Raw genomic sequence first — 24,238 nt, 5'->3', positions numbered from 1 at the left:
GGAGCCTGGGGAGAAACCAGAGGGCAACGGAGGGAGCCAGAGAGCAAGAGGCCAGTGCTCTCGCTGCCCCAGGAGCTGTTTGTTTTTCTCTCTGCATCCCTCCAGGGACCAGGAACGTTCTGATATTGGTCAAATATCTGGGCTTAGATGGCAATACTCACATTCAGAAGCCCCAAACCTGAGGGTTAATGCCCCCATCCCATCTACAGGGTGCCGCCTCTCCCTTTGGGACACATCGTGCTGAAAGGGATTTTAGGGGTGCTTACCTACAGCCATTGCAGCTAGGTGGGCTGTCCACAGGACTCTGAGTGGTTCGGGCAGTCGGGCTTTGGGATTCTGGAGCTGGTCTCCTGTGGGCCCTTTTTATACCCTGGCCCCTTATCTCTCGCTGCTTGACCCCACCTGTTTCTCTGTACGTTTATGCACGGGGCCACTGACGTGCCTATGCTAGTGGCTAATTTAGAAGCTCCTCCCACGCATGCTGGGATCATGCCCCTGGCTTGTCATCTTTCCCTTCCCACTATTACCAGCATTGTGAAGGTTGTGCCCAGAGGGTCAGCCAGAGATACCACCCAACCTGTCCTCTCCTTAAGGATCACGTGGGTGTCCTCTGGCAGCATCCCATAGTGGCCAACCTGAACCCGGGGAAGGATGTCAGGATAGCCAGTCCTTGAGACCCCTACAGACCCCATCCCACTCTCTATCCTGTCACTTTCCTCGGTCCCCCCCCCCCATGTTTCCCTTCCACACAGCAGAGAGAATGTGTGTGTTGGGAAAAGGGGCCAAGCACAGGCAATAGATTGCAGGGGTTCCGGGAACGATTCAGTCTTGAATTCCACTTTTGCTGACTCCTCCTGGGCCCGCCTGAGGCAACTGGATGCAGTGCTAATACAGACCACTAGAGGGCACCAACCGCACACTTTGCTCTCCCCTTTCCCTGAGCCTTGTGGGTGGGTGTGTGTGTGTGTGTGTGTGTGTGTGTGTGTGTTCCCCTAGGTCCCTGGGGAGGAAGAACCCAGGCTCGAGGTATTGCCCCAGCTCCTTGGAACTGCAGCAGAGATACAAACCAAGAAACAGAAATCCCGGGGACAGGCACGGACCACAAGCGCTTCGTCTTATGCCCTGAAACCATCAGAAAATCTGAAAGTTGGAAGAGCTCTTGAAGGTTTGAGTCTCTTCCCCAGCTTTGGAACTCAGAACACGTCACGCCGAAAGATGCCCTATTGGATAAAAAAAAAAAGTCCTTTATCCAAAGCAGGTAGTGTGGTGCTACTCAGTTATTTAGTTATTTTAGTTTCTTTATTTCAGTTTTATTTATTTATTTATTTATTTGAGATGGAGTCTCATTCTGTTGCCCAGGCTGGAGTGCAGTGGCATAATCTTGCCTCATTGCAACCTCCACCTCCTGGCTTCAAGTGATTCTCCCTCCTCAGCCTCCCTAGTAGCTGGGATTACAGGCGCCCACGACTATGCCGGGCTGTTTTGTACTTTTAGTAGAGACGAGGTTTCAGTATGTTGGCCAGGCTGGTCTCGAACTCTTGAGTTTAGGTGATCCACCCTCCCTGGCCTCCCAAAATACTGAGATCACTGGCGCAAGCCACTGCTCCCAACCCAGTTATTTCAGCTTCTAAATCCCTCTGAGTGCAGGGATCCTGCCCGCAACACAAGGGGCTCTTTGCCTCATTTTGTCTTTCCATAAGGGGCAGATTGTTCTTTCTCTATTCCCAGGTGAGAATAGCGCAGTGGCATGGGGTGCCTTGTAGAAACCTCACAACAGGACAAGGCGAAGGCAGAGAAGGCCAGGACTGAGCCTCCTGTCTCCTGGTGCCCAGGGTTGGGGCTGTTTCACTATCATCTGGAGGTCACAGGCATCAGATGCCCCCAGAGATGACAGCAGGAAAGAACATCCTCACGGGCACTGAAATCATCCCCCGCTGAGTTTAAGAGCATCTAGCACTTGACGCTGTAGAAACACAAGCAAGGAAACAAGGAAACGTTTCTAGAAGTGGTTGGCTGTGGTGTTGGCAACCAACATTGAAAACCCACAGCCCTGTGGCCCAGGATGTGAATGCTGGGGCCCTGCCATCTCCCCCCTTTCAGAGCAGAAGACAGACCTCCTTCTGCCGTCATTCCCGAAGCGTTATCCAACCAGCACCCCAGACTCATCATCTGCTGGGAGTGCACTGAGCTGTGGGCTGTTCTCCAGGCAGGGCTGTGGGAGGATCCAAGACGGGTGTCATCAATGATACCAGTTCTGAGAAAGCTGGGGCCAAGGGAGGGTGGAGACACCACTTTCCCCTGCTCCTTCCAGCACCAGCAAAGAGGAGGAGCCAGGTGGGAATGGAGGAGGGTCTCTGAGCTCCAGGTAGCTTCTGCCTCCCCCACCATCCTTCCTCCAATGTCAACTGGGACAGACGGCACCCCATGACAGGGCCTTTTAGCCAGTGCTGGGGACTTAGATGTGGATTTTCGGCCATGGAAGAAGTCTCCAGCCTCCCTTAGGAATGAGCCCTGGCAGGGGCCCTAACTGGGGACCACTGCATAACTCCGCAGATAGGCACAGGGGTGGCGAGGCTCCCCAGACACATTACTTCCAGGAACACGTGGGAGTAGCCAGGGCAGGGGAGTCTCTCCTCTCATCTATCCGTTTGTTTTACCACAGAGTTATGGTGACTCAGAGGACTCCAGGGATCCCTGGGGAAACAACTTTACAAAGGGTTCCCATGGCAACCATGGACCAGAGGGAAGCGCTGAGCCCCACAGGTGTGGGTAGAAGTCAGTGATCCTTTTCTCTAGTCTAGATTTTCCCAGGGCCTTGAGCAATGGAGACCTTGTCCATCATTCATTGCTAGTAAAAAATCAACATTGAATTAGACTTGAGATTTTCCTGACAGTCCTGGCAAGTGGCCCACTGTTGGGGCATCACTTGGGGCCAGATCCCTGGCTCTTGCAGGCTGAGAGACTACCGAACAAGGGCCTCCGCATGGTCAGTCGGGAGAGGCTGGGTTTCCCACCACTGGTTTCAGCTTCAAAAGGCTCAGGATAAGCTGGGTGTGGTGGCTTACACCTGTAATCCCTCCACTTTGGGAGGCCAAGGTGGGTGGATCATGAGGTCAGGAGTTCAAGACCAACCTGGCCAAGATGATGAAATCACGTCTGTACTAAAAATACAAAAATTAGCCGGGCATGGCGGCAGGCCCCTGTAATCCCAGCTACTCAGGAGGCTGAGGCAGGGAATTGCTTGAACCCGCCAAGTGGAGATTGCAGGGAGCCGAGATCACGCCACTGCACTCCAGCCTTGGAGACAGAGTGAGACTCTGTATCAATAACAAAAATAAAAAAAAAAGCTCAGGATAATCTCACAGCAATCATTCGGTTCTTTTAAAAGACCTCCCTTATATAATCATAGGATTATAGCATTCTCTGTGTGTATTGGAAGCCCTTCCTATTCCAACCATTGCCATACACTCATCAGGGTATCTGTTGCCTGCTGTGAGAAAGTCAGCAGATCTGCTGCTTGATCCTAACTAGTGGTGTCTTTCAGGCATTTTGAGCATCTCCTGTCTAGATATCAAGAACTTGGGTCGAGGACAATCACATTTATTCGAGCCACTACTCCACTGTGGTCTTAGGCAGAGGCTCTGAGGCGACTGGTAGGAGTGCATCCTTCCACTCCATTTGGTTAATTTGCGGTGCACATTCCACTCCTGCAGCTCTGGTTCTTTCTTTCCTTGAGACAGAGGCTGGTTATCGGTCTGGGACATACTCTCCCTCTCTTTGGCTTCTAATGTCCTTTCTCTGCAGTGTGGTACCGCAGTCAAAATTGACTCAGACTCATATGGCTTAAACAAGGCTCTTCAGGGAATATTATGTGGGGATTCCCAGGCTCTCCTATGGGGAAGGTGAAGAGACAGAATGAATCAATCTATCTGCACTGTCCACCCATGTGCTATGGCAAACGTCTACTGTAGCCAATAGCGGATGTGACGGGAGTGATCTGAGGCTCAAGAGGATCAGAGATGGACTTGCCTGGCAGCTCATCCCGCTTCCTAAGTGCATGCCCTATCAAGGCCCTCAGGCTTTCCTTCCATGCAAGATCTTCTTAGAAACACTCCTCTAGGTAAAGGATGTAGGCAACATAATAGGCCATACAGGACAGAGGCTTACACTCAGTGCAGATGCTAGCAGGACAGGGGTCATAGTCCCATGCACAGAAGATGTTCACATGAAGAATGCGGCAATACGGAATTAAACACAAGGAAATTACAGGCAGAACAGAAATGACACACCGGATGAGCTTCCATAAGGCCAAACTTAAGTAAAGTGGTAGGAAACATAACATCACAGCGTAGCTCAAAAACAGTTTAGTGAACCGCAAGAAGCACATCAAATGCTTGCCACCTATTCTGTATTGCACGTTTTCAAACAGTCGATACATCGATGTTTCACTTCCTGTATCTCGATTGGGCCTTAGCTTATGACACCAAATGATATGACCAGGCGGGTTCAGGCACAGAGGAGGGCGTTCAGGTACGGAAGAAAAGGACCTCGGCAAAGGCAAACCCAAATTGGGGAAGAGAAAAGGGCACGGGCACTGTGTGTGTTGGATGGGGTATTGTTTGCACTGGGTTGATGATCTACTGACAACCAGTAAGTACATAAACGATCTACCTAACCGGACGTGCTATGAGTAAATTAGATCACTTTGGGGGATGATATCTCCAGATGAGAAGAACAACCAATTGAAATAGAGAACGCTAGATAAAAAAGCATCGAGCTGAAATGTCTATGTAGTTGGTAGGATAAGTCTGTCGGTGCTTTCCTGATGGAGTGCCTCGCTGGCAATAGCCCCTCTCCATACACTTCCCTTTAGACCTGTCTTTGGCATAATTGAGTAGACATATTTGTTCCTCATGTTACCAGACTGTAACACGCTCTTCGAAGCTCGATTTCATGCCTTAATTTTCTGCCTTTCGTCCATTCATTCATTCACTCATTCTTCTATTCATGTGTTCACTGATTCCACAATTTGTTGTTGCCTATAACATATACTAGAGATTGTACCAGGAAGATGAGCATAACTAGGTAAACAAAAAACATGATCCTTTCTCTTCTAGAGCTACCAATCTACTGGTCGCAGAGATAATAGCAAAAAAGTAAATATAATATGGCAAAAATAGAAATTTCGAATGGAGAACAGTCCCATGAGGAAAATAGGTAAGATATGGAGGGAGAGAATAAGCCAGAAGGTGAGGGGACGAGGCAGCTGGCACAGCCCCAGGCCCAGGAATTGAACAAGCATCTACTGAGTGGACCCAGTGCATGAGAGGACAGTGCCAAGCAAAGAAGTCAAATGTCCACTCAGCTGGGCATGGCCAGGTTGCCCATGCTGTGTTGGACGTCCTCCTGCTGGTATAATTATTTTAAAATAACAGGACAAGGAAGGGCATCATCGCTCATGCCTGTGATCCCAGCAATTTGGGAGGCCGAGGTGGGTGGATCACCTGAGGTCAGGAATTGGAGACCAGCCTGGCCAACATGGTGAAACTCTGTCTCTTCCCAAAATACAAAAATTAGCTGAGCCTGGTCGTGCATGCCTGGAATTCCAACAACTCGGGAGACTGAGGCAGGAGAATTGCCTGAACCCAGGAGGCAGAGGTTGCAGTGAGCCAAGATGGTGCCACTGCACTCCAGCCTGGTTCCCAGTAGACCCCGCAGGCCCTACAGGTCATCTTCCCAACCTGCCCCTTGCTCCATATCACCACCCTCCTCCCCATAACATTATAGAAGGACACCTAGTCAGACAAAATGATGCAACTTAATTTTATTAGGACAAGGCTGTTGGACACTGGAGTGGCACCTTCCATGGCCAGGAGTGGCAATGGGGAGGAGTCACAGATTGCCACCCAGGCATCTAAAAGCCACAGCTGCCCTCCACAGAGCGGCACTGCACGATGCGCAGGAATGTCTCGACCTTGTCCATGTCCTTCCTGAAGCAATAGAGCAGCCCGTAGTTCTTGAGCAGTGCATCATTGTTGTGTGAGTTTGTGTCAAACTTGCTGTAGGTCTGCTTGAAGATCTGCCCAGTCCGGGGGCTGCCGTCTTCCAGCCTCTGCAAAGTGAAGGAAGAGAAGGAGAGGCTGAGAGCGCTTGGTTACTGTTCCCTCCCTCTCTCATTCATTCATTTTCCTCCCTCTCCTTCAGGGTATAGAGAAAGGCCTGGAGGATTCACCAGGGGAAATGAAGACTAAGGTGAGTTCTCTTGGGTCAGGGCCTGACTGCTAAAAGAGGGCAGCAGTGTTTCTCTCCCCCAGCCCTCGAAGCCAGTGGGGTTCCAGGATTGGGGACCCCTGGCAGCACCCTCACCCCCATCAGCGTTTGGATGCCTTCCTCTAGGTCCTTTAGGAGGTCATAGACGTCGCTGTCTGAGGTGCCATACACCAGGCTGTTGGCAAACACACTCCTGAGGAACTGCACGGGCTCCAGCCACGACTGGATGAGCAGTAGGGAGATGCGGAGTAGCTCTAGGTTCTGCAGGGGAAGGACATGCAGTGGCTGTGCTGCCCGGGGGCTCTGACCACAGGCCTCCCCCATCCCTGAGTTGGGGAGAAGGCATCCACTCACGGATTTCTGCTGCGTTTCCTCCCTGTTGGAGGGTGTCGGAATAGACTCTGAGAAGCAGAGGGAGGTCTGGGGATTCTGCAGGAATGAATACTTCTGTTCCTTTGGGATATAGGCTTCTTCCTAGGAGAAGGACCACCCACCAAGATCTACGCTGGAGACCAGCTTCCATTGTTACTTTTCTGGGAACCTCACTCAGCATATGCTCATCTGCCTGCCTTTTCGCTTCAGAAAACAACCTGAGCTCCTTAGTCTCCTCCCATGACTTCCCAGCAAGGGAATGTCACCCCTTCCTGCCACCTGTGATGTGTTCCCATTCCCCAAGAGCTTACAAACTCCTGGTAGGTGTCAAAGGCCAGCTGGTGCAGGCGATGGGCGCGGAGCATAGCGTTGTCAAAAAGCCTGGATAAGGGAATGGTTGGGAAGGCACTGCCCTCTTGAAGCCAGGGCAGGCAGAGCAGGGCAAAAGCCAGGAGCAGGGATGTCCGGGAGCCTGGGGAGAAACCGGAGGGCAACAGACGGAGCCGGAGAGCAAGAGGCCAGAGCTCTCCCTGCCCCAGGAGCTGTTTGTTTTCCTCTCTCCATCCCTCCAGGGACCAGGAACATTCTGAGATTGACCAAATATCTGGGCTTAGATGGCGATACTCACATTCAGAAGCCCCAAACCTGAGGGTTAGTGCCCCCGTCCCATCTACAGGGCGCCGCCTCTTCCTTCGGTACACATCGTACGAAAATGGATTTTAGGGGCGCTTACCTGCAGCCATTGCAGCTAGGTGGGCTGTCCACAGGACCCTGAGAGGTTCGGGGAGTTGGGCCTTGGGATCCTGGAGCTGGTCTCCTGTGGGCCCTTTTTATACCCTGGCCCCTTATCTCTCGCTGGTTGCCCCCACCTGTTTCTCTGTACATTTATGCATGGTGCCACTGACGTGCCTGTGCTAATGGATAATTTAGAAGCTCCTCCCACACACGCTGGGATCATGCCCCCTGGCTTGTCATCTTTCCCTTCCCACCGTCACCAGCATTGTGAGGGTTGTGCACAGAGTGTCAGCCAGAGATACCACCCAACTTGTCCTCTCTTTAAGGAGCAGGTGGGTGCCCTCTGGCAGCATGCCATGGTGGCCAACCTGAACGCGGGGAAGGATGTCAGGATAGCCAGTCCTTGAGACCCCTACAGACCCCATCCCACTCTCTATCCTATCCCTTTCCTCCTCCCCACGTTTCCCCTTCACCCAGCAGAGTGAATGTGTGTGTTGGGAAAAGAGGCCAAGCACAGCCAATAGATTGTGGGGGTTCTGGGAACGATTCAGTCCTGAATTCCACTTTTGTTGACTCCTCCTGGGCCCGCCTGAGGCAGCTGGATGCAGTGCTAACACTGACCACTAGAGGGAACCAACCCCACACTTTGCTCTCCCCTTTCCCTGAGCCTTGAGGGGGGTGGGGGTGGGGGGGCTCCCCCAGGTCTCTGGGGACAAAAAACCCAGACTCAGGGTATTGCCCCAGCTCCTTGGACCTGCAGCAGAGATACAAACCAAGAAACAGAAATCCCGGGAACAGACACGGACCACAAGCGCTTCCTCCCCTAGCCCTGAAACCATCAGAGAATCTCAAAGTTAGAAGAGCTCTTGAAGGTTTGAGTGTCTTCCCCAGCTTTGGAACTCAGAACACATCATGCGGAAAGGTGCCCTATCAGGCTGGAGGCGGTGGCTCAGGCCTGTAATCCCAGCACTTTGGGAGGCCGAGGCGGGTGTATCACGAGGTCAGGAGTTCAAGACCATCCTGGCTAATATGGTGGAACTCCGTCTCTACTAAAAATACCAAAAAATTAGCTGGGTGTGGTGGCAGGCACCTGTAGTCCCAGTTACTCAGGAGGCTGAGGCAGAAGAATGGCCTGAACCCAGGAGGTGGAGCTTGCAGTGAGCTGAGATCGGCCACTACACTCCAGCCTGGGCAACACAGCAGAACTCCATCTCAGAAAAAAAGAATTTTTTTTTTTCTCTAGAGCAGGTAGTATGATGCTACTCAGTTATTTAGTTATTTTACCTTCTTCCATGTTCCTCCAATGTCAACTGAGGCAGGGAGCACCCCATGACAGGGCCCTTTTGCTAGTGCTGGGGACTTAGATGTGGACTTTAGGCCATGGGAGAAGTCTCCAGCCTCCCTTAGGAATGAGGATAGCAGGGGCCTGAACTGGGGACTAATCCAGAACTCTGTAGATGGACACGGGGGTGGCGAGGCTCCCAGAACAGGTTACAGCCAGGAACACGTGGGACCAGCCAGGGTAGGGGAGTGTCTCCTCTCACCTCTCCACTTCTGTTGACCTCAGAGTTATGGTGACTCAGAGGACTCTAGGGACCCCTGGGGAAACACCTTTACAAAGTGTTACCACGGCAACCATGGACCAGAGGGAAGAACTGAGGCCCACAGGTGTGGGTAGAAGTCAGTGATCCTTTTTTCTAGTCTAGATCTTCCCAGGGCCTTGAGCAATGGAGACCACGTCCATCATTCATTGCTAGTAAAAAATCAACTTTGAATTAGACTTGGGATTTTCCTGACAGTACTGGGAAGTGGCCCACTGTTGGGGCATCACTTGGGGCCAGATCCCTGGCTCCTGCAGGCTGAGAGACTACCCAACAAGGGCCTCCGCATGGCCAGTGGGGAGAGACTGGGCTTCGCATCTCTGGTTTCAGCCTCAAAAGGCTCAGGATAGGCTGGGCCTGGTGGCTCACGCCTGTAATCCCAACAGTTTGGGAGGCCGAGACAGGTGGATCACCTGAGGTCAGGAGTTTGAGACCAGCGTGGTCAACATGGTGAAACCCCGTCTTTACTGAAAATAGAAAAATTAGCCAGGCCTGGTGGCATGCCCCTGTAATTCTAGCTACTGGGGAGGCTGAGGCACAAGAATTGCTTGAACCCGGGAGGCAGAGGGTGCCGTGAGCCGAGATTGCGCCACTGCACTCCAGCCTGGGCGACAGAGTGAGACTCTGTGTCGAAAAAAAATCTCAGGATAAATCTCAGAATCATCTTGGTTCTTTTAAAGAACCTCCCTTTATAATCTAGGATTAATGAATTTCTCTGTGTGTTTGGAAGCCCTTCCTATGTCCAACCTTGACTAACTCTAGGGTTCTGTGTGCCTGCTGTGGAAAGTCGCAGATCTGCTGTTGATCCTAAAGTGGTATCTTTCAGGCTTTGAGATCTTCTGTTAGGTTCAAGACTGTGGGGTTGAGGACAATCACATTTTTTGAAGCCATACTCACCGGGTCTTAGGGATGGCCTCTGAGGGACTGGTGGGTGCTCCTTCCACTCCCACTTTGGTGATTTGCGGTGCACACTTCCCACCTGCAGCTCTGTTCTTTCTTCCTTGAGATCAGAGGCTGGTTATCGTACTGGGACATACTCTACCTCCTTTTGGCTTCTAATGTCCTTTCTCTGAGTGTGGTACCGAGTCAATTACTCAGCTCATTGGCTTAAGGTCTTCAGGGAATATTATGTGGGGATTCCCAAGGGCTCTCCTAGGGGAGGTGAGGAAGATGATCAATACTTCTGCGTGTCCACCATGTGCTTGGCACTCTACTGAGCCATAGGGATGTGAGTGAGGATACTGAGGCTCAAAGAGATCAGGTGGCTTGCCTGGAGCTCTCCCAGTTCCTAAGTGATGCCTATCCAAGGCCCTCAGGCTTTCCTTCCATGCCAAGATCTTTAGAAACCTCATCTGGTAAAGATGGTGGCACTACTAGGCATAGACAGAGCTTACCTCAGTGCAAAGCTAGCAGGACAGGGGTCAAGTCCCTGCACAGAAGATGTTCCATGAAGATGGGGGGAATTGAACACAAGGAATTCAGCAGCAGAATGAGGTGTCCATAGGCATTAAGGAAAGTGGTAGAAAACAACCACCCAGCGTAGCTCGGTTTAGTGAACCGAGGCACATCATGCTGCATATTTGTATTGCACGTTTCAGTGTACATCGTGTTTCACTTCCTGTATCTCGTTGGACCCTTAAGCTTGCCACATGATATGGCCGGGGGGTTCAGGCACAGAGGAGGGCGTTCAGGTACGGAGAAAGGGCCTCGGAAGGCTTGGGGAAGAGAGGGGCAGGCACTGTTGTGTGTTGATGGGGTATTGTTTGCACTGGTTGATGATCTCTGAACAACCAAGAAGTACATAAAGATCTACCTAACCGGATGTGCTAAGTAATTTCACTTTGGGGATGATTCTCCAGGGAGACAATCCATTGATAGAGAAGTGAAAAGCATCGAGATGTGTCTAGTAGTTGTAGGAAGTCTGGGGTGCTTTCCTGATGGGGTGCCCTCAGCTGGAAATAGCCTCTCTCCTTCCTTTGACCTGTCCTGTGGCTATTTGCAGACATTTTGTTCCTCTTACCAGACCATATGCTCTTTGAGGCTGGATTTCGATTTCTTTCTTTCTTTTTTGTTTTTTTGTTTTTTTTTTTGAGACGAGTCTTGCTCTGTCACCCAGGCTGGAGTGCAATGGCACGATCTCGGCTCACTGCAAGCTCTGCCCGCATGGGTTCATGTCATTCTCCCGCCTCAGCCTCCGGAGTAGCTGGGACTACAGGCGCCCGCCACCGTGTCCAGCTAATTTTTTGTATTTTTAGTAGAGATGGGGTTTCATTGTGTTAGCCAGGATGGTCTCGATCTCTTGATCTCGTGATCCACCCGCCTCGGCCTCCCAAAGTGCTGGGATTATAGGTGTGAGTTACCAGGCCTGGCCTGAGGTTGGATTTCTGCCTTTCGTCCATTCATTCATTCACTCATTCTATTCGTGCATTTACCGATTCCCCAAGTAGTTGTTGCCTATAACGTGTCAGAGATTGTACCAGGCAGATGGGCATATCTAGATAAACAAAAGACATGATTCTTTCTCTTCTGGTGCTAACAATCTACTTGGGGCAGAGATAATATTTTACCATTATGTAATGTATATATATAAAGGTAAAAAAATACATTATGTAATATATATATAAAATTGTAATATGTATATATATTTTTTGAAGGAATTTTACTCTTGTTGCCCAGGCTGGATGGAGTGCAATGGCACAATCTCGGTTCATTGCAACTTCTACTTCCTGGGTTCAAATGATTCTCCTGCCTCAGCCTCCCAAGTAGCTGGGATTACAGGCATGCTCCACCATGCCTGACTAGTTCTGTATTTTTAGTAGAGACGGGGTTTCGCCATGTTGGTCAGGCTGGCCTGGACTCCTGACCTCAGGTGATCCACCCGCCTTGGCCTCCGAAAGTGCTGGGATTACAGGCATGAGCGACCGTGCCCGGCCAGGTATATATATATATGTTGGTAGTATAATGGTAAAATAGAAATTTCAAATTGGAAACATTCCCTTTAGGTAAATAGGCAAGATATGGAAGGAGAGAACAAGCTGGAAGGTGACGGGACGAGGCAGCTGGCACAGCCCCAGGCCCAGGAATTCAATAAGCATCTACTGAGTGGACCCAGAGCATGAGAGGACAGTGCCAAGCAAAGAACTCAAATGTCCACCGGGCTGGGCATGGCCAGGTCGCCCATGCTGTGTCTGGACATCCTCTGGCTGGTATAATCATTTTAAAATGACAGGACAGGGAAGGGCACCATGGCTCATGCCTGTAATCCCAGCAATTTGGGAGGCCGAGGTGGGTGGATCACCTGAGGTCAGGAGCTGGAGACCAGCCTGGCCAATGTGGTGAAACTCTGTCTCTCCCAAAAGTACAAAAATTAGCTGAGCCTGACAGTGGGCGCCTGTAATCCCAGCTACTTGAGAGGCTGAGGCAGGAAAATTGCTTGAACCCAGGAGGTGGAGGTTACAATGAGCCAAGATTGTGCCATTGCACTCCAACCTGTGCAGCAAGAATGAAACTCTGTCTCAAAAAAAAAAAAAACAAAAAACAAAAAACATAATAATAATAATAAAGAAAATAACAAGGACGGGAACTTGATTGTATGACAATACATACATGAACAAAATCAAATGTAAAAGGTGAAAAGCAGAGTGTCCAAGCTCCCAGGAATGTTCTATACGGACTCACAACTTACATGAACTTCTGTATTCCCCTCCTGCCACGTGGGGAAAGTGGTATTAGATCTGGAGGTGGAATGCCTTTTTTAAAAAATTGAAAATTATATTAGGATCAGTCTAAGTGTGTTTTAACAAACTACACTCTGATTTAAGTCAGGAGATAATGCTCATTATTTTTGTCCTCCGTAGTCACCTGTTTCCAAGTAAAGGCTTTTGGGTGGGAGAGGTGGGTATCCCAAGTGGAGGGTTTGTGGTGGTTTGCAGCTGAGTCAATGGCAGGACTGGAAGATGACATATCAGGAGCAGCTTGCAGACCTAAGACACACCCAGGAATGTTGCAGATGTGGGCTCTGAACCCACTTCTTGAGGTGAACCAAAGAGAGCAGACAGGGATCCCAAATACCATGTTCTGAGATGGCTTTTTGTTGTTGTTGTTGTTGTTGTTGAGACAGAGTCTCACTCTGTTGCCTAGTCTGGAATGCAGTGGCATGATCTCGGATCTCGGCTCACTGCAACCTCCCCTTCCTAGGTTCAAGTGATTCTCCTGCTTCAGCCTCCCCAGTAGCTGGGATTACAGGCATGCACTACCACGCCTGGTTGATTTTTGTTTTTTGTTTGTTTGCTTTTTTTTTAAAATGGAGTTTGTCTCTTGTTGCCCAGGCTGGAGTGCAATGGCGTGATCTCGGCTCACCGCAATATCCGGCAGGTTCAAGAGATTCTTCTGCCTCAGCCTCCCAAGTAGCTAGGATTACAGGCATTCACCACTATGCCTGGCTAATTCTGTGTTTTTAGTACAGATGGGGTTTCTTTATGTTGGTCAGGCTGGTCTTGAACTCCCAACCTCTGGTGATCTGTCCGCCTCGGCCTCCCAAAATGCTGGGATTACAGGCGTGAGCCACCGCACTGGGCCTAATTTTTGTATTTTTAGTAGAGATAGGGTTTCACCATGTTGGCTAGGCTAGTCTTGAACTCCTGACATCATGTGATCCACCTGCCTCGGCCTCCCATGGTGCTAGGATTACAGGCGTGAGCCACTGCACCCCACCCTGAGATGGCTTTAGAGGCCCCTCAGAGAAGCCTCAGCCAGGCCAGACACCTACTAAGGGATGAACACTCACTGTTCTTGTCACCCAAACAGCACCCAAATAGCCACAGTTTTTTGCGTTTTGTTTTGTTTTTCTCTTGCCTCTGATTCTGCTGGAAAAACACCCAAAACCTCGGGTCAGATCACGCCAACCCTAGCAGCACCTGCAGCAAGAGGGCAGGAAGTCAAGCTAGAATGGAGGAGGAACCAGCCTGTGCTTCAACCAGGGTCCCTGGGGAGCTGGCTGGATTCCCCCAGTAGGCAGTGGGGCATGTGCCCACCAGGGGCCTCGGAGCTGTGTTCTGGGGAGGGGGCAGGCAGAGGGGGCAGCTGCAGAGCTGGGGTCCTGGAGGGATGGCACAGTGGCTTCTCCTTGAGGGTGCTCAGAGGTCTCCTACTAGGATCTGGCAAGAAGGAGTGGGGCCTTTGGGGCCTCGAACCTTGTGAATCACAGGAAAATCAAATCCCCCTTCAATACACAAACATTTGAAGATAGCCAAAGTTGTCCCCGGATTCCCTCCTTTTCCTTCTCCTTTGGTTCAGGGTCTTATTGCTGCAACGCCCTTCAAGAGAGGCGGCCGTGATGTAGTGGGGAGAAGGCTGGACTCGGAGCCAGAAGGTCTATGTGTGATTTTGGCCACTTATGGTAATTTCCCTGGGCCTTGATTTCCTTGTTTGTAAAAATCAGATAGTGCGATCCTCTTGCAGGTACATCAGGCAGAGCGTAAACGAAGATGTAGGTGTTCAATCCAGTTTTCTTGCATTTAAGAGGGGCTCCATATGTATGTGTTGGGCCCAATAAAAGCTTTTGGTTCATATTCTGTGTTCTGATTGTGGTGGTTGTGATACAAATCTGTACATTTGCTAAAATTCTGTACACCCAAAGGAAACAAACTCGATTTTTTTTTCTTGAGATGGAGTTTTGCTTTTGTCACCCAGGCTGGAGTGCAATGGCACGATCTCGGCTCACTGCAACCTCTGCCTGCCAAGTTCGAGTGATTCTCCTGCCTCAGCCTCCTAAATAGCTGGGATTACAGAAGCCCACCACCACGCCCGGCTAATTTTTGTGCTTTTAGTAGAGATGGGGTTTCACCATGTTGGCCAGGCTGGTCTCCAACTCCTGACTTCAGGTGAACTCCTGACTTCAGGTGATCCGCCCGCCTCGGCCCCCCAAGTGCTGGGATTACAGGCATGAGCCACTGTGCCTGTAAGCCCTCAATTTTATTGTGATAATTTTTTACAAAACGTCTAGTCCAAATTCTTTCCCTCGGATGGGCTTTAGGATTCCCATTTCGCAGATAAAGCAACCTGAGATGTTTCTTGTCTCCACCATCAGTACCCAGCTATGTTTCCATTGCCTATGTCAGTTCTGGGGGTGCACAAGACAGACATGATATCCCCCAGAGTGTAAGCCCTTAAAACAGAAAAACAGACCAGGGAGGGCTCCTACATTATAACCCATGAAGTCAAGCCCTTTGGGGGGTGTCTGGTGGAGGGGCCAAGGTCTATGCTCAAATGATTCTCTGTTAACAAGAACTTCGGGCCGGGTGCGGTGGCTCACGCCTGTAATCCCAGCACTTTGGGTGGCCGAGGCGGACGGATCACTTGAGGTCAGGAGTTTTAGACCAGCCTGGCCAACATGGTGAAATCTCGTCTCTACTAAAAATATAAAAATTAGCCGAGCATGGTGGTGTACACCTGTAATCCCAGCTGCTTGGGAGGCTGAGGCAAGAGAATTGCTTGAACTCAGGAGACGGAGGTTGCAGTGAGCTGAGATGGCGCCACTGCACTCCAGCCTAGGCAACAGAGTGAGACTCCGTCTACAAATAAATAAATAAGTCAGCAATAAATAAATAAATACATAAAACAAGAACTTCAAAGTCTAAGGGAAACTGAGTTGTTCAAAGGTGTTAAAAAGTCTTTAGGTAAAGCCAAGGCCTCCCCCACCCAGGACAGCCTCAAGCAGGTGGAGACCCTGCTTAGGGGAGAAGTGAAGCCTCCTCCCACCATCTACCCCGCTGCCTAGGTCCCTGGTGGAGGTAGGAGGACGGAATTAGTGCCACTATGCAAAGCAGCAGGAAAGGAAGGGCTCCGGCTCAATAGAGGCTGATGCCAAAACAACCCAGTTCCCTCCAGCAGCCCAGAGACTAGGAAAACGCAGGGGCCGCCTGGCTTGGCCCAGCCTGGTGCAGGGTGGTGGAGAGATTTACCTGAAACCGCAGGTGTGGGGCCTTACCCACCTGCCCCTCCTGGAATTCCAGAGGGAATTTGGTGAAACTAGGCACTTCTCTCACTAGTTCCCATGTGCTGGTCTTGATTCCCCAGTTAAACTGGCAGCTGCCACAGCATAGGGGCTCCCTTGCCGGAATTCAGAGCAGGAATAGCAGAGAGGCCTCGAAGGATTCCCTCCAGGGTCAACAGGAAGTGGAGCACAGCCTGACTTGGGAGGGAGGCTTTGCACACTCAGGTTGATTGCACTTGGCCTCCCAACTGGGAGCTGTTCCCAGTACCTCCCACAGCTGGTGGGCTGGAGGGCCCTAGGGACCATTGTTGAGGACCTTGGGGTCATAGCAGACCTCCGATGCTGTGAAAGTCTGAAGGGGTCTCCTGGCAAAGAGCCCCAAAGCTCCACCATACAAAGCTCCACTCTTCAGGATCTCACTCTTGATGGCTTTGCATCAAGCTTTCCTAGGCGTCCTGGGAGGTGGGGGTGGGGTTGTTGTAGAGGCAGGGAAACCTCTACCCTCAGGGAGCTTCCAGTTTGACTGGAGAACCAAGGCCAGTGTGAGTAGTACAAGGCAGTAGCTAAGTCGCTGCTTCTAGGCTGGTCTGAATAGGGCTTGGACGGGGACCCGGGTGCTTTGGGAGGGATTCCTGTAGGTGGAGGCAGAGCGGGACTCAATTGCTGCTTTTTGGCTGAATGGAGTGCGGGATGAGGGCGTCCCTGCTGAGGGGAAGGACAGGCCCAGTCATTGGCCAGCTGCTCTGGGTCCAGCTAGGGCCTGGCATGCAGCCCTGTTCCAGGGGGAAGAAAGGGTGGATGTGACCACAGGCTCCAACTGGGTCTTCAGAGAGAAGGGGTAGCAGTCACCTTTCCCACACCCTCGAGGGCTCACAGGTGCCACATTCAAACAACAGAAGTACCCACATAGATGTTCCTATCCACCCCAAACCCATAAGATGCTATGAGCCTGCGTGTGGTTTCTCAGGACACACTGTTTATTCCGCGGGGAAAGGCACTGGAGGCCAGGGCCTCCCTGGGGTGGGAGCGGTTGTGGGAGAGGAATGATGTTCCTGTGGCTCTTCTGGGGCCCTGCTGGGTCCACGGCCCTTCCCAAGCTCTGCTGGGAGGCCCTTGCCTCCGAGTCCATTTGCGGGTTCTGGACCAGTCTCTGCCTCCCCAATCCCGTGCGTGGGGATGGACCCCTCACAGCGCCCCCAGAAGGCCGGGTCCCATCCATCCCCAGAGAACTCCTCCAAGTTGCTACCCAGTTGTCCTTCTACTCCAGGCCCTTTGGCAAGAGCTGGGGACCAGGGGCTGGAGATGAGTGGCAGCTCTGGTGGGCCAGCTTCAGAGGCCGGCTGGGGGTCCAGGAAAGGGGTTGGGCCATGAGCCAGGCAGCTCCGAAGCAGTCACTGAGGCCGAGGAGCCTGCACCCAGGCCATGGGGAGGTCCTGGCTCTCACTCCTGACCTGGGTGCTCACCCACAGACCACTTCACTTCCCCTGTCCGCAGCGTCACTATGTCTTCGTAGGTGGCCGTCTGGTCAATGTCCAGGCCCTGGAGACATTAAGTGGATCTCAGGCCGGGGCCACACCCCAACCACACCAGCAGATAGTGGCCACTGACCCCGAGGACTCAGAGCTGCTGGGCCTGCCCCGCTCCTTACCTCGTAGGTGTGATCTTCCTCCGTGCCGGCCTTGCTGTCATCCTGGGGGCAGAGAGGGATGGAGATCAGAGTGTTAGTTTCCCCCAGCCCTATCCTCTGCTGGGCCAGGCTGGGGAGGGCCAGGGAGAAGGGTAAGGGGTCAGGAGTGAGGTGCATTCTGCAAGAACAGCTGAATGAATGAAGGAAGGAAGGAATGATTGAATAGGTGAGCCAGTGGGCCTGCTCTGGGGACAGACTGGGCCAAGAAGGCCACAACGAGAGCTGGGGAGATGGAGACCCTGCATATGCCTGGCCTATGCAGTGGCCTCCTCTGCGGTCCCCCAAGGCTTCCCCCGTCCCCGATCACCTTGTCCAGCAGCAGGAAGATGGGCACGATGATGAAGAGGATGATCAGCAGTGTCTGGATCATGATGATGCCATCCTTCAGCGTGTTCCTCTGCTTCAGCTGTGCCAAGGTGCTGAACCCTACAGGGACCAGGGGTGGGGTTGTGAGCCTGGGCCACAGTCCACCTTTTAGGCCTGCAAGGGCAGCTCCTTCAGGTCCCAGCAGCTCTCCTGAGTGCTCTAGGGCTACGGCCATCTCCACAAGAGGCAGGCCGGGCTAGGGTGGGGGTGGACAGCTACAGGAGCGTCCCAGCCACCCGGCACACACCCATGACTCGCAGCTCCGTGCCGCAGCCCAGGTAGACCTCCGAAGTCTTGCTGCACTCCTGCTGACAGAAGTAGATGCCGTTGTCCTCAAACCGGATGTCTTGGATGATGAGGGTGCTGACAGAGCTGTTTTGGGTCTGATGCATGTGGCCCTGTTCCAGGTTCACCTGTTGGGGCTTCTTGTCCATCTCCCGCTTCCGGAGCCAGCTCACGATGCTGAAGGTGCTGTTGGTCACGTAGCAGTGCATTTTCACCGTGAAGCCCCGTTTCCTGGCTATGAAACGTGGGCTCTGCCAGATCCGAGAACAAGCACTACCTGTGGGTGCCAAGGCCAGGCTCAGCATTCCACTTGGCATCTTCCTGACTGCCAGCTCCAGCAGCAGGTCCCCGCCCTGGCTGGCACAGACTCCCTGGGCTTAGTCCTTGCTTCTCAGGGTGTGGGTCAGGCAGGAGGCCGAGGTTGGAGTTAGGAAGCAGAGCCACGTGAGAAGCCATGGCCAAGCTCTCAGACTCCGGCCCTTCCCGACTGCCCCACCTCCCCTTCGATTTTCCTTTAGAAGAGCTCTGGGACCTTGCCATTCCTTCCCATGCCCATTACAACAGCCTGACCCAGGCCACACCCCCAGGACCTGGAGGCCCACAGGCCTGGCCCCTCCCTTCACTGTGCTGCCCTGCACTGGCCTGAAATCCTCAGTCTCCCCCGTTCCTCTGGGGATAAAGGCCAAATTCCTAGCCTGTCAACTGAGACCTTCCTCAGTCAACCCCCTCCCTGCCTGACTTCCCTCCATCATCCTCCTGTTCCCTCCTGCAGGGACTGGGACCACTTCTTGTTCCAGAACGCCTCTTTCCAGCTTCTACTGCCTTGTTCTTAGCGAGCACTCCCTGGGAATCCCTGAGCCCCTCACATAGTGACCCTGCCCTGGAGGGCTCACCCGAGGCTCAGCCAGATCCCCAGCTAGACAGGCCCTGGGCCTGAGTCCTAGAGGAACCTTCAGGCTTCTCTGTTGTGACTCAGAGTTTAGCCCAGCCCTTCAGTGGCCAAGGCTGGAGAGCATGTGTCTGATGAAGGTGACAGTGGGCTGGGGGTGGCGCTCAGAGGAGATCCTAAGGAGGCCTGGGGATGGGAATCCTGGATGGGGAGATCAGGCAAGGGTGGGAAGCGGGGCCGCCCCCAGGACGGGGACCATAGTTGGACACGGGACATAGTCGGACACAACTTGCCCTCAGAAGCGGCAGGTGAGGCTACTGACCTTTGGGATTCGGGTACAGGTCCTCTGATTTGGTTGCTGGCACTGGCTCAGCTGCTGGGTGGGAGGAAGTGGGCGGGGCCAGGTCAGGGCCTCCTCTGGCCTGGGCTGCCCCACCCCTGCACACCCTCTATGTTCCCGGAGCTACTTCCTCCTTCCATGACAGCAGCTTCAAGACCCCTCGGTCCTTCCTGCCCCCTGTACTTGGGAGACAGGCATGGGGTGGGGGTACTGGAAGCCCCACCCCCAGCCCCCTTTCTGCCTTTGACCCTCAGGGTGGCTTTGAGCAGGCATCTGAATGAGACAAGAGGGACAGGGAAATCTCAGCATTTTGAGAGGCTGAGACAGGAGGATCGCTTGAGGCTAGGAGTTTGAGAACAGCCTGGGCAACATAGGGACACCCTGTCTCTATTTTTTTTTTTTAAAGAGAGACAGGAAGAAAGTCACAGCCCGGAGGTACTTTCATCTCCCAGAGGAGGGGACCACATTTGGATCTCGCATCTTCCAGGGTTCAGTTGGGACAGCCTCTCCCCTCCAGATCCCCAGGCAGTGTCCTCAGCCTCTCTTCCTCCTGAGCCTAGTGCTTCCACCATCCTGGCTGCTAACTCTGGTTTGCTCCTCATGCCCAGCTCAGCCTGACGCCCTCCAGGCAGGAGAGGGACTGGGGCCACAGACTCCTGAGCCCATCACCACGTGCAGCTGACACCCACAGACCCAGGCTCCAGGGCCATGAGAAGGAGACAGGCGGTAAAAGGAGAGAGACAGAGGAGGAGGGTGGAGCAAGCAGGAGGCTGAACCGCAGGGCCCAGACCAAACCCCGCAGGCCTCGTCCTGGGTGTTGTACCTGAGAGCAGCAGCAGCAACGCCACCAGCCAGTGGCTGGACACAGGAGACAACGCCAGCCCGGCCATGGTCACCACTCCGTCCCTGACCCCAAACCCGTGACAACGTCTGAGGCTCCTTGGAGGAAAACGTGTAACTGCACCGGCTGTAGCCTGTCCCCTCCCCACCTCTTCCTCACCAGGCCCCTTCCTGCCATGCAAATTGGGACCCGGGGGAGGCACCAACTCTCCGGGGACCCTGGGGGAGGGCGGGCTTTTGTCAGCTGGGCCGCTAAGGTTTGGCGGTTGCCCAGCTTGGACAGGACAGCTGGGGTGCTCTGCGGATGCCTCTGAGGGCCTCTCAGTCTTCTGGGGGCAGCCTGTGCTCCCCTCTGTCTGTGCTTGCCCCACCGGTGGTCATTCCCTGGGCCAGCCAGCCTCCCCTCTGCTGTCCGCCAGCTCCCCAAAGGGCTGAGCCTGGCAAGTCTTTATTCCCGGGCCATGAGTGAAATAGGCACCTGTCCTGTGAATGAACCTGAACTTAGCTCCTCTGCCCTGATCTATCCCTCACCCAGTGGAAAGAGGAGCACTGAGGAAGGACAGGGCAGCCACAGACCAGGTCAGGCACTTGGAGGGGCCCAGAGCAGAGCCTCTTGGCTGGAGTGCAGGCAGCCATATTGGAAGTTGACCCTGTGGAGGATGGGAGCCACAGAGGTTCTGCAGCAAGAGCAGGCCAAGTGTGGCAGCCACTGGGAGAAGATTCAGTCCAGGCCTTGGCAAGAGGCCTCCCTTCCTCATGCTGCGAAAGAGTCTGGAGGGGCTGCCGAAGAGGGTGGATGTAGGTGGAGACAGCTTTGCGAAAATCCACCACACAGCCATTGGGGGCTTCTTCAGGGAGTTCTTAACTGTGGGACTCTGAGTTCGTTGAATTGTTGTCACAGGTCCAGGGAGTCTTGGGCAGGGAACAGGAACTGGTGTTGGGGAGGCATCAGGTCCTCCAGCTGTATCCTGCCTGTCCGCAGGGTGCTAGATGGAGCCACAGTGCTCAGGAACTGAAAGAAGCTCACCTTTGGGTCCCTGCCCCTGGGTCCAATGCAGCCCCTTCAGAGATGCCCTTGTGCAGGGCACAACCTGCACAACTGGACACAGCATGCTTGCAGACCTCAGCCCTGCAGCTGAGCCCTCTTTGAGTTTCATGTTTCCTGGCAGCTTCTTTTTTGTCTCTCATCCTCGACCCCCAGGAGAGGAAGAGTTGCTAAATTGTCAGTGCCCTCTGTCCACATCTCACTCTCCTCATGACCCTCCATTTTGCAGTTTGTGCTGGGGCAAGTCTGGATTTAGGGAGAAGCAGACCCACCTCCCATGCCGTGGTTGGAAGGCAGAGGGTCTGGGTGATCCCTCCTTAGATCTTGGCCTAGGCCTCAGACCTGACAAGGTGGGGGCCACTCTCAAAGGGTGCAGGCCAGGACCTGAGCCACGGAAATCAGGGGCAGGAGGGTTAAGGTTTCATCCGAGGAACAGCCCGTTCTGGGCAGTCCCAGATGTTCTTGCTTGTTTCCAGATGTTCCAAATGAAAAAACATTTCTCTGAAAAGGTGTCAGATGTTCAGTTCATGGAATAAACAGCTCAGAAATATAAACATCACCTGAGGTCAGCTTGGGGACCATGGGCCCCCGTGCCAGTGAGGGTGGTTGGAGAGGGACTGACCCGGGGGGAGTGAGGCAAAATCTGGGAGTCTCTTGGTTTGCGAAATACTCTTCCCGAGCCCCTGATGACAGAGTCCTTCGTTAACTTTGGGGCTAGTGTCTCCCCAAAGTCAGGGGTATAACTGGGAAAGGCTTGGGGCACATGTGTTTGTGGGATGTGTGTGTGTGTGTGCATGCTTACACAAGTGTGTTGCCTGGGCCCTGTGGTGTGGGGCCTACTCAGGAACTGGTCCTAGGGCCCAGGGGACTGTAGGGGGCACAGAGGTTGGTGGGGGGCAGTTGGCATCCATCCTCAGGTGACAGGTGCACTAAAATCTCAGAAATCACCACTAAAGAACTTATCCAGGTAACCAAAAAAACTCCCTGTACCCCAAAAACTACTGAAACAAAAAATTTTAAAAAACCAGTGAGAAGAAGCTCCGACTCCAGGGAGGGAAGACTCACACACATCCCGTGGACAGGAATGCAGATGTGGCCTTTGGGCTTCATTCCCATTCATGCCGGGCAGGGATCTGTTTTCAGAAGGGGCGGAGGCAGCGGGGGCCCCACCGCCTGCAGGGTTATTTGTCACATTTTGCGCCGTGCTGTTCCCTCACTGGTGACAACAGTCCTGAGCCCCATCTTGGGCTCATGATACCCTTTTCTTCCCAGAACAGGAGGCCTCGCAAGCCTACCCCCGCCTCTGCCCTCGGCTGCCCCGGGCTTCACATTCTGACATCTGACGACACCTCCCTTTCCAGGAAGGCAACATCAAAATAAGGAATGGGGGCCGGGGTCGGGGGATGGGACAAGAGGCTCAGGGGTTGGGGAAGCGAGAAGGCAGCTTAGGATGCTGGGAGGGGAAGAATCTCAGAGAAAGAAGAGCTCAGACCCCTGCCTCCTTCTCCAGCCCAGGTGTCCTGGGTCTGCTGGGCTGCTGTGACTTAGCAGGAAGAGACCTGCTAAGAAGGACGTGGGTTTGAGTCCTGATCCAGCAGTGTGGCAGTCAGGAAACCTCCTCAGGTTACCAGTGGCTCTCAACTAGGAGTGGCTCTGCCTGCCCCCACGGAGGGAGCATCTGCACATGCCCCAGGACAATCGTGCTGGTCTCGATGACCGCTGGGTGCCCAAGGGTGGGAGGGGCATTGGCTGGCAAAGCAGAGGTCCCTGCCCCACATGCCAACAGCACCCATGAGGCAACACCCATTCTTAACCTCTCAGTAGCCAAGGTTCCTCATTTGCGTAAAATAGAAATAAGCCCAATAGTGCGTTTTTTTGCTGTTGTTTTCTGGGATTTTTCTGAGACAAGATCTTGCTCTGTTGCCCAGGCTAGAGTGCAGTGGCGTGATCTCAGCTCATTGCAACCTCGGCCTCCCGGGTTCAAGTAATTCTTCTGCCTCAGCCTCCCAAGTAGCTGGGACTACAGGCATGCGCTACTGCACCCAGCTAATTTTTGTATTTTTAGTAGAGACAGGATTTCACCATGTTGGCCAGGATGGTCTTGAACTCCTGACTTCATGATCTGCCTGCCTTGGCCTCTCAAAAGTGCTGGGATTACAGGCGTGAGCCACTGCGCCCGACCCACCTTTTTGTTTTAATTGATCTTTTGTGTTGTTTGTTTCAATTTCATTTGGTTCTGCTTGATTTTTGTCATTTCTTCTCTTCTGCTGGGTTTGGGTTTAATTTGTTCTTGTTTCTCTGGTACCTTGAGGCATGACCTTATGTTGTCTATTTGTGCCCTTTCAGAATTTTTGATGTAGGCATTTAATGCTTTGAACTTTCCTCTTACCACCGCTTTTGCCGTATCACAGAGGTTTTGAGAAGTTTTGTCATTATCATCATGCATTTCAAAGAATTTTAAAATTTCCGTCTTGATTTCATTGGTAACCCCCAAATCATTCAAGAACAGATAAATTTCCATATATTTGTATAATTTTGAGTGGATTTCTAGTTTTATTCCACTGTGGTTGGAGAAGATACTTGACACGATTTTGATTTTCTAAAAGGCACACGCACACGCATGCTTTTAGCGCACAATTCACAATTGCGAAGATGCGGAACCAACCTGAGTGCCCATCAGCCTGTGAGTGGATAAAGAAAATGTGGTATATATACACCTCTTTATGGAATACGACTTAGCCATAAAAAGGAGCGAAATAACATCTTTTTGCAACAACCTGGATGGAGCTGTAGGCCATTATTCTAAGTAAAGTA

At 52.6% G+C, this 24,238-nt stretch overlaps 2 protein-coding genes across 9 annotated transcripts; both read right to left on the bottom strand.

The window, feature by feature from the left end:
- Positions 1 to 5,799: 5,799 nt before the first annotated feature.
- LOC108536264 (somatotropin) lies at positions 5,800 to 7,535 on the bottom strand. Of its 6 annotated transcripts, none has more exons than XM_017882876.1 (5): positions 7,376 to 7,535; positions 6,954 to 7,114; positions 6,625 to 6,744; positions 6,367 to 6,531; positions 5,800 to 6,112 (listed from the first exon to the last, which is right to left on the bottom strand). In XM_017882876.1, the coding sequence occupies exons 1-5, from the start codon at positions 7,383 to 7,385 to the stop codon at positions 5,915 to 5,917; spliced, it is 654 nt and encodes a 217-aa protein (XP_017738365.1). In that variant the 5' UTR covers positions 7,386 to 7,535; the 3' UTR covers positions 5,800 to 5,914. The 6 variants fall into 6 exon arrangements, with proteins under 6 accessions (XP_017738365.1, XP_017738366.1, XP_017738368.1 ...); XM_017882877.1 differs by having other exon boundaries at positions 6,625 to 6,699; positions 7,376 to 7,522; XM_017882879.1 differs by lacking the exon at positions 6,954 to 7,114 and having other exon boundaries at positions 6,625 to 6,740; positions 7,376 to 7,518.
- Positions 7,536 to 16,926: 9,391 nt separating this feature from the next.
- On the bottom strand, positions 16,927 to 20,520 carry CD79B (CD79b molecule). Of its 3 annotated transcripts, none has more exons than XM_017882873.1 (6): positions 20,363 to 20,520; positions 19,522 to 19,575; positions 18,273 to 18,587; positions 17,967 to 18,085; positions 17,621 to 17,662; positions 16,927 to 17,511 (listed from the first exon to the last, which is right to left on the bottom strand). In XM_017882873.1, exons 1-6 carry the CDS (start codon positions 20,427 to 20,429, stop codon positions 17,413 to 17,415), a joined length of 696 nt encoding a protein of 231 aa, XP_017738362.1. In that variant the 5' UTR covers positions 20,430 to 20,520; the 3' UTR covers positions 16,927 to 17,412. The 3 variants fall into 3 exon arrangements, with proteins under 3 accessions (XP_017738362.1, XP_017738363.1, XP_017738364.1); XM_017882874.1 differs by having other exon boundaries at positions 19,522 to 19,572; XM_017882875.1 differs by lacking the exon at positions 19,522 to 19,575.
- Positions 20,521 to 24,238: the final 3,718 nt, after the last annotated feature.

This window comes from Rhinopithecus bieti, unplaced genomic scaffold (genome assembly GCF_001698545.2).
Source record: "Rhinopithecus bieti isolate Rb0 unplaced genomic scaffold, ASM169854v2 scaffold_12928, whole genome shotgun sequence".
NCBI lineage: Eukaryota > Metazoa > Chordata > Mammalia > Primates > Cercopithecidae > Rhinopithecus > Rhinopithecus bieti.
This window is presented reverse-complemented; position numbering and strand designations above follow the sequence as displayed.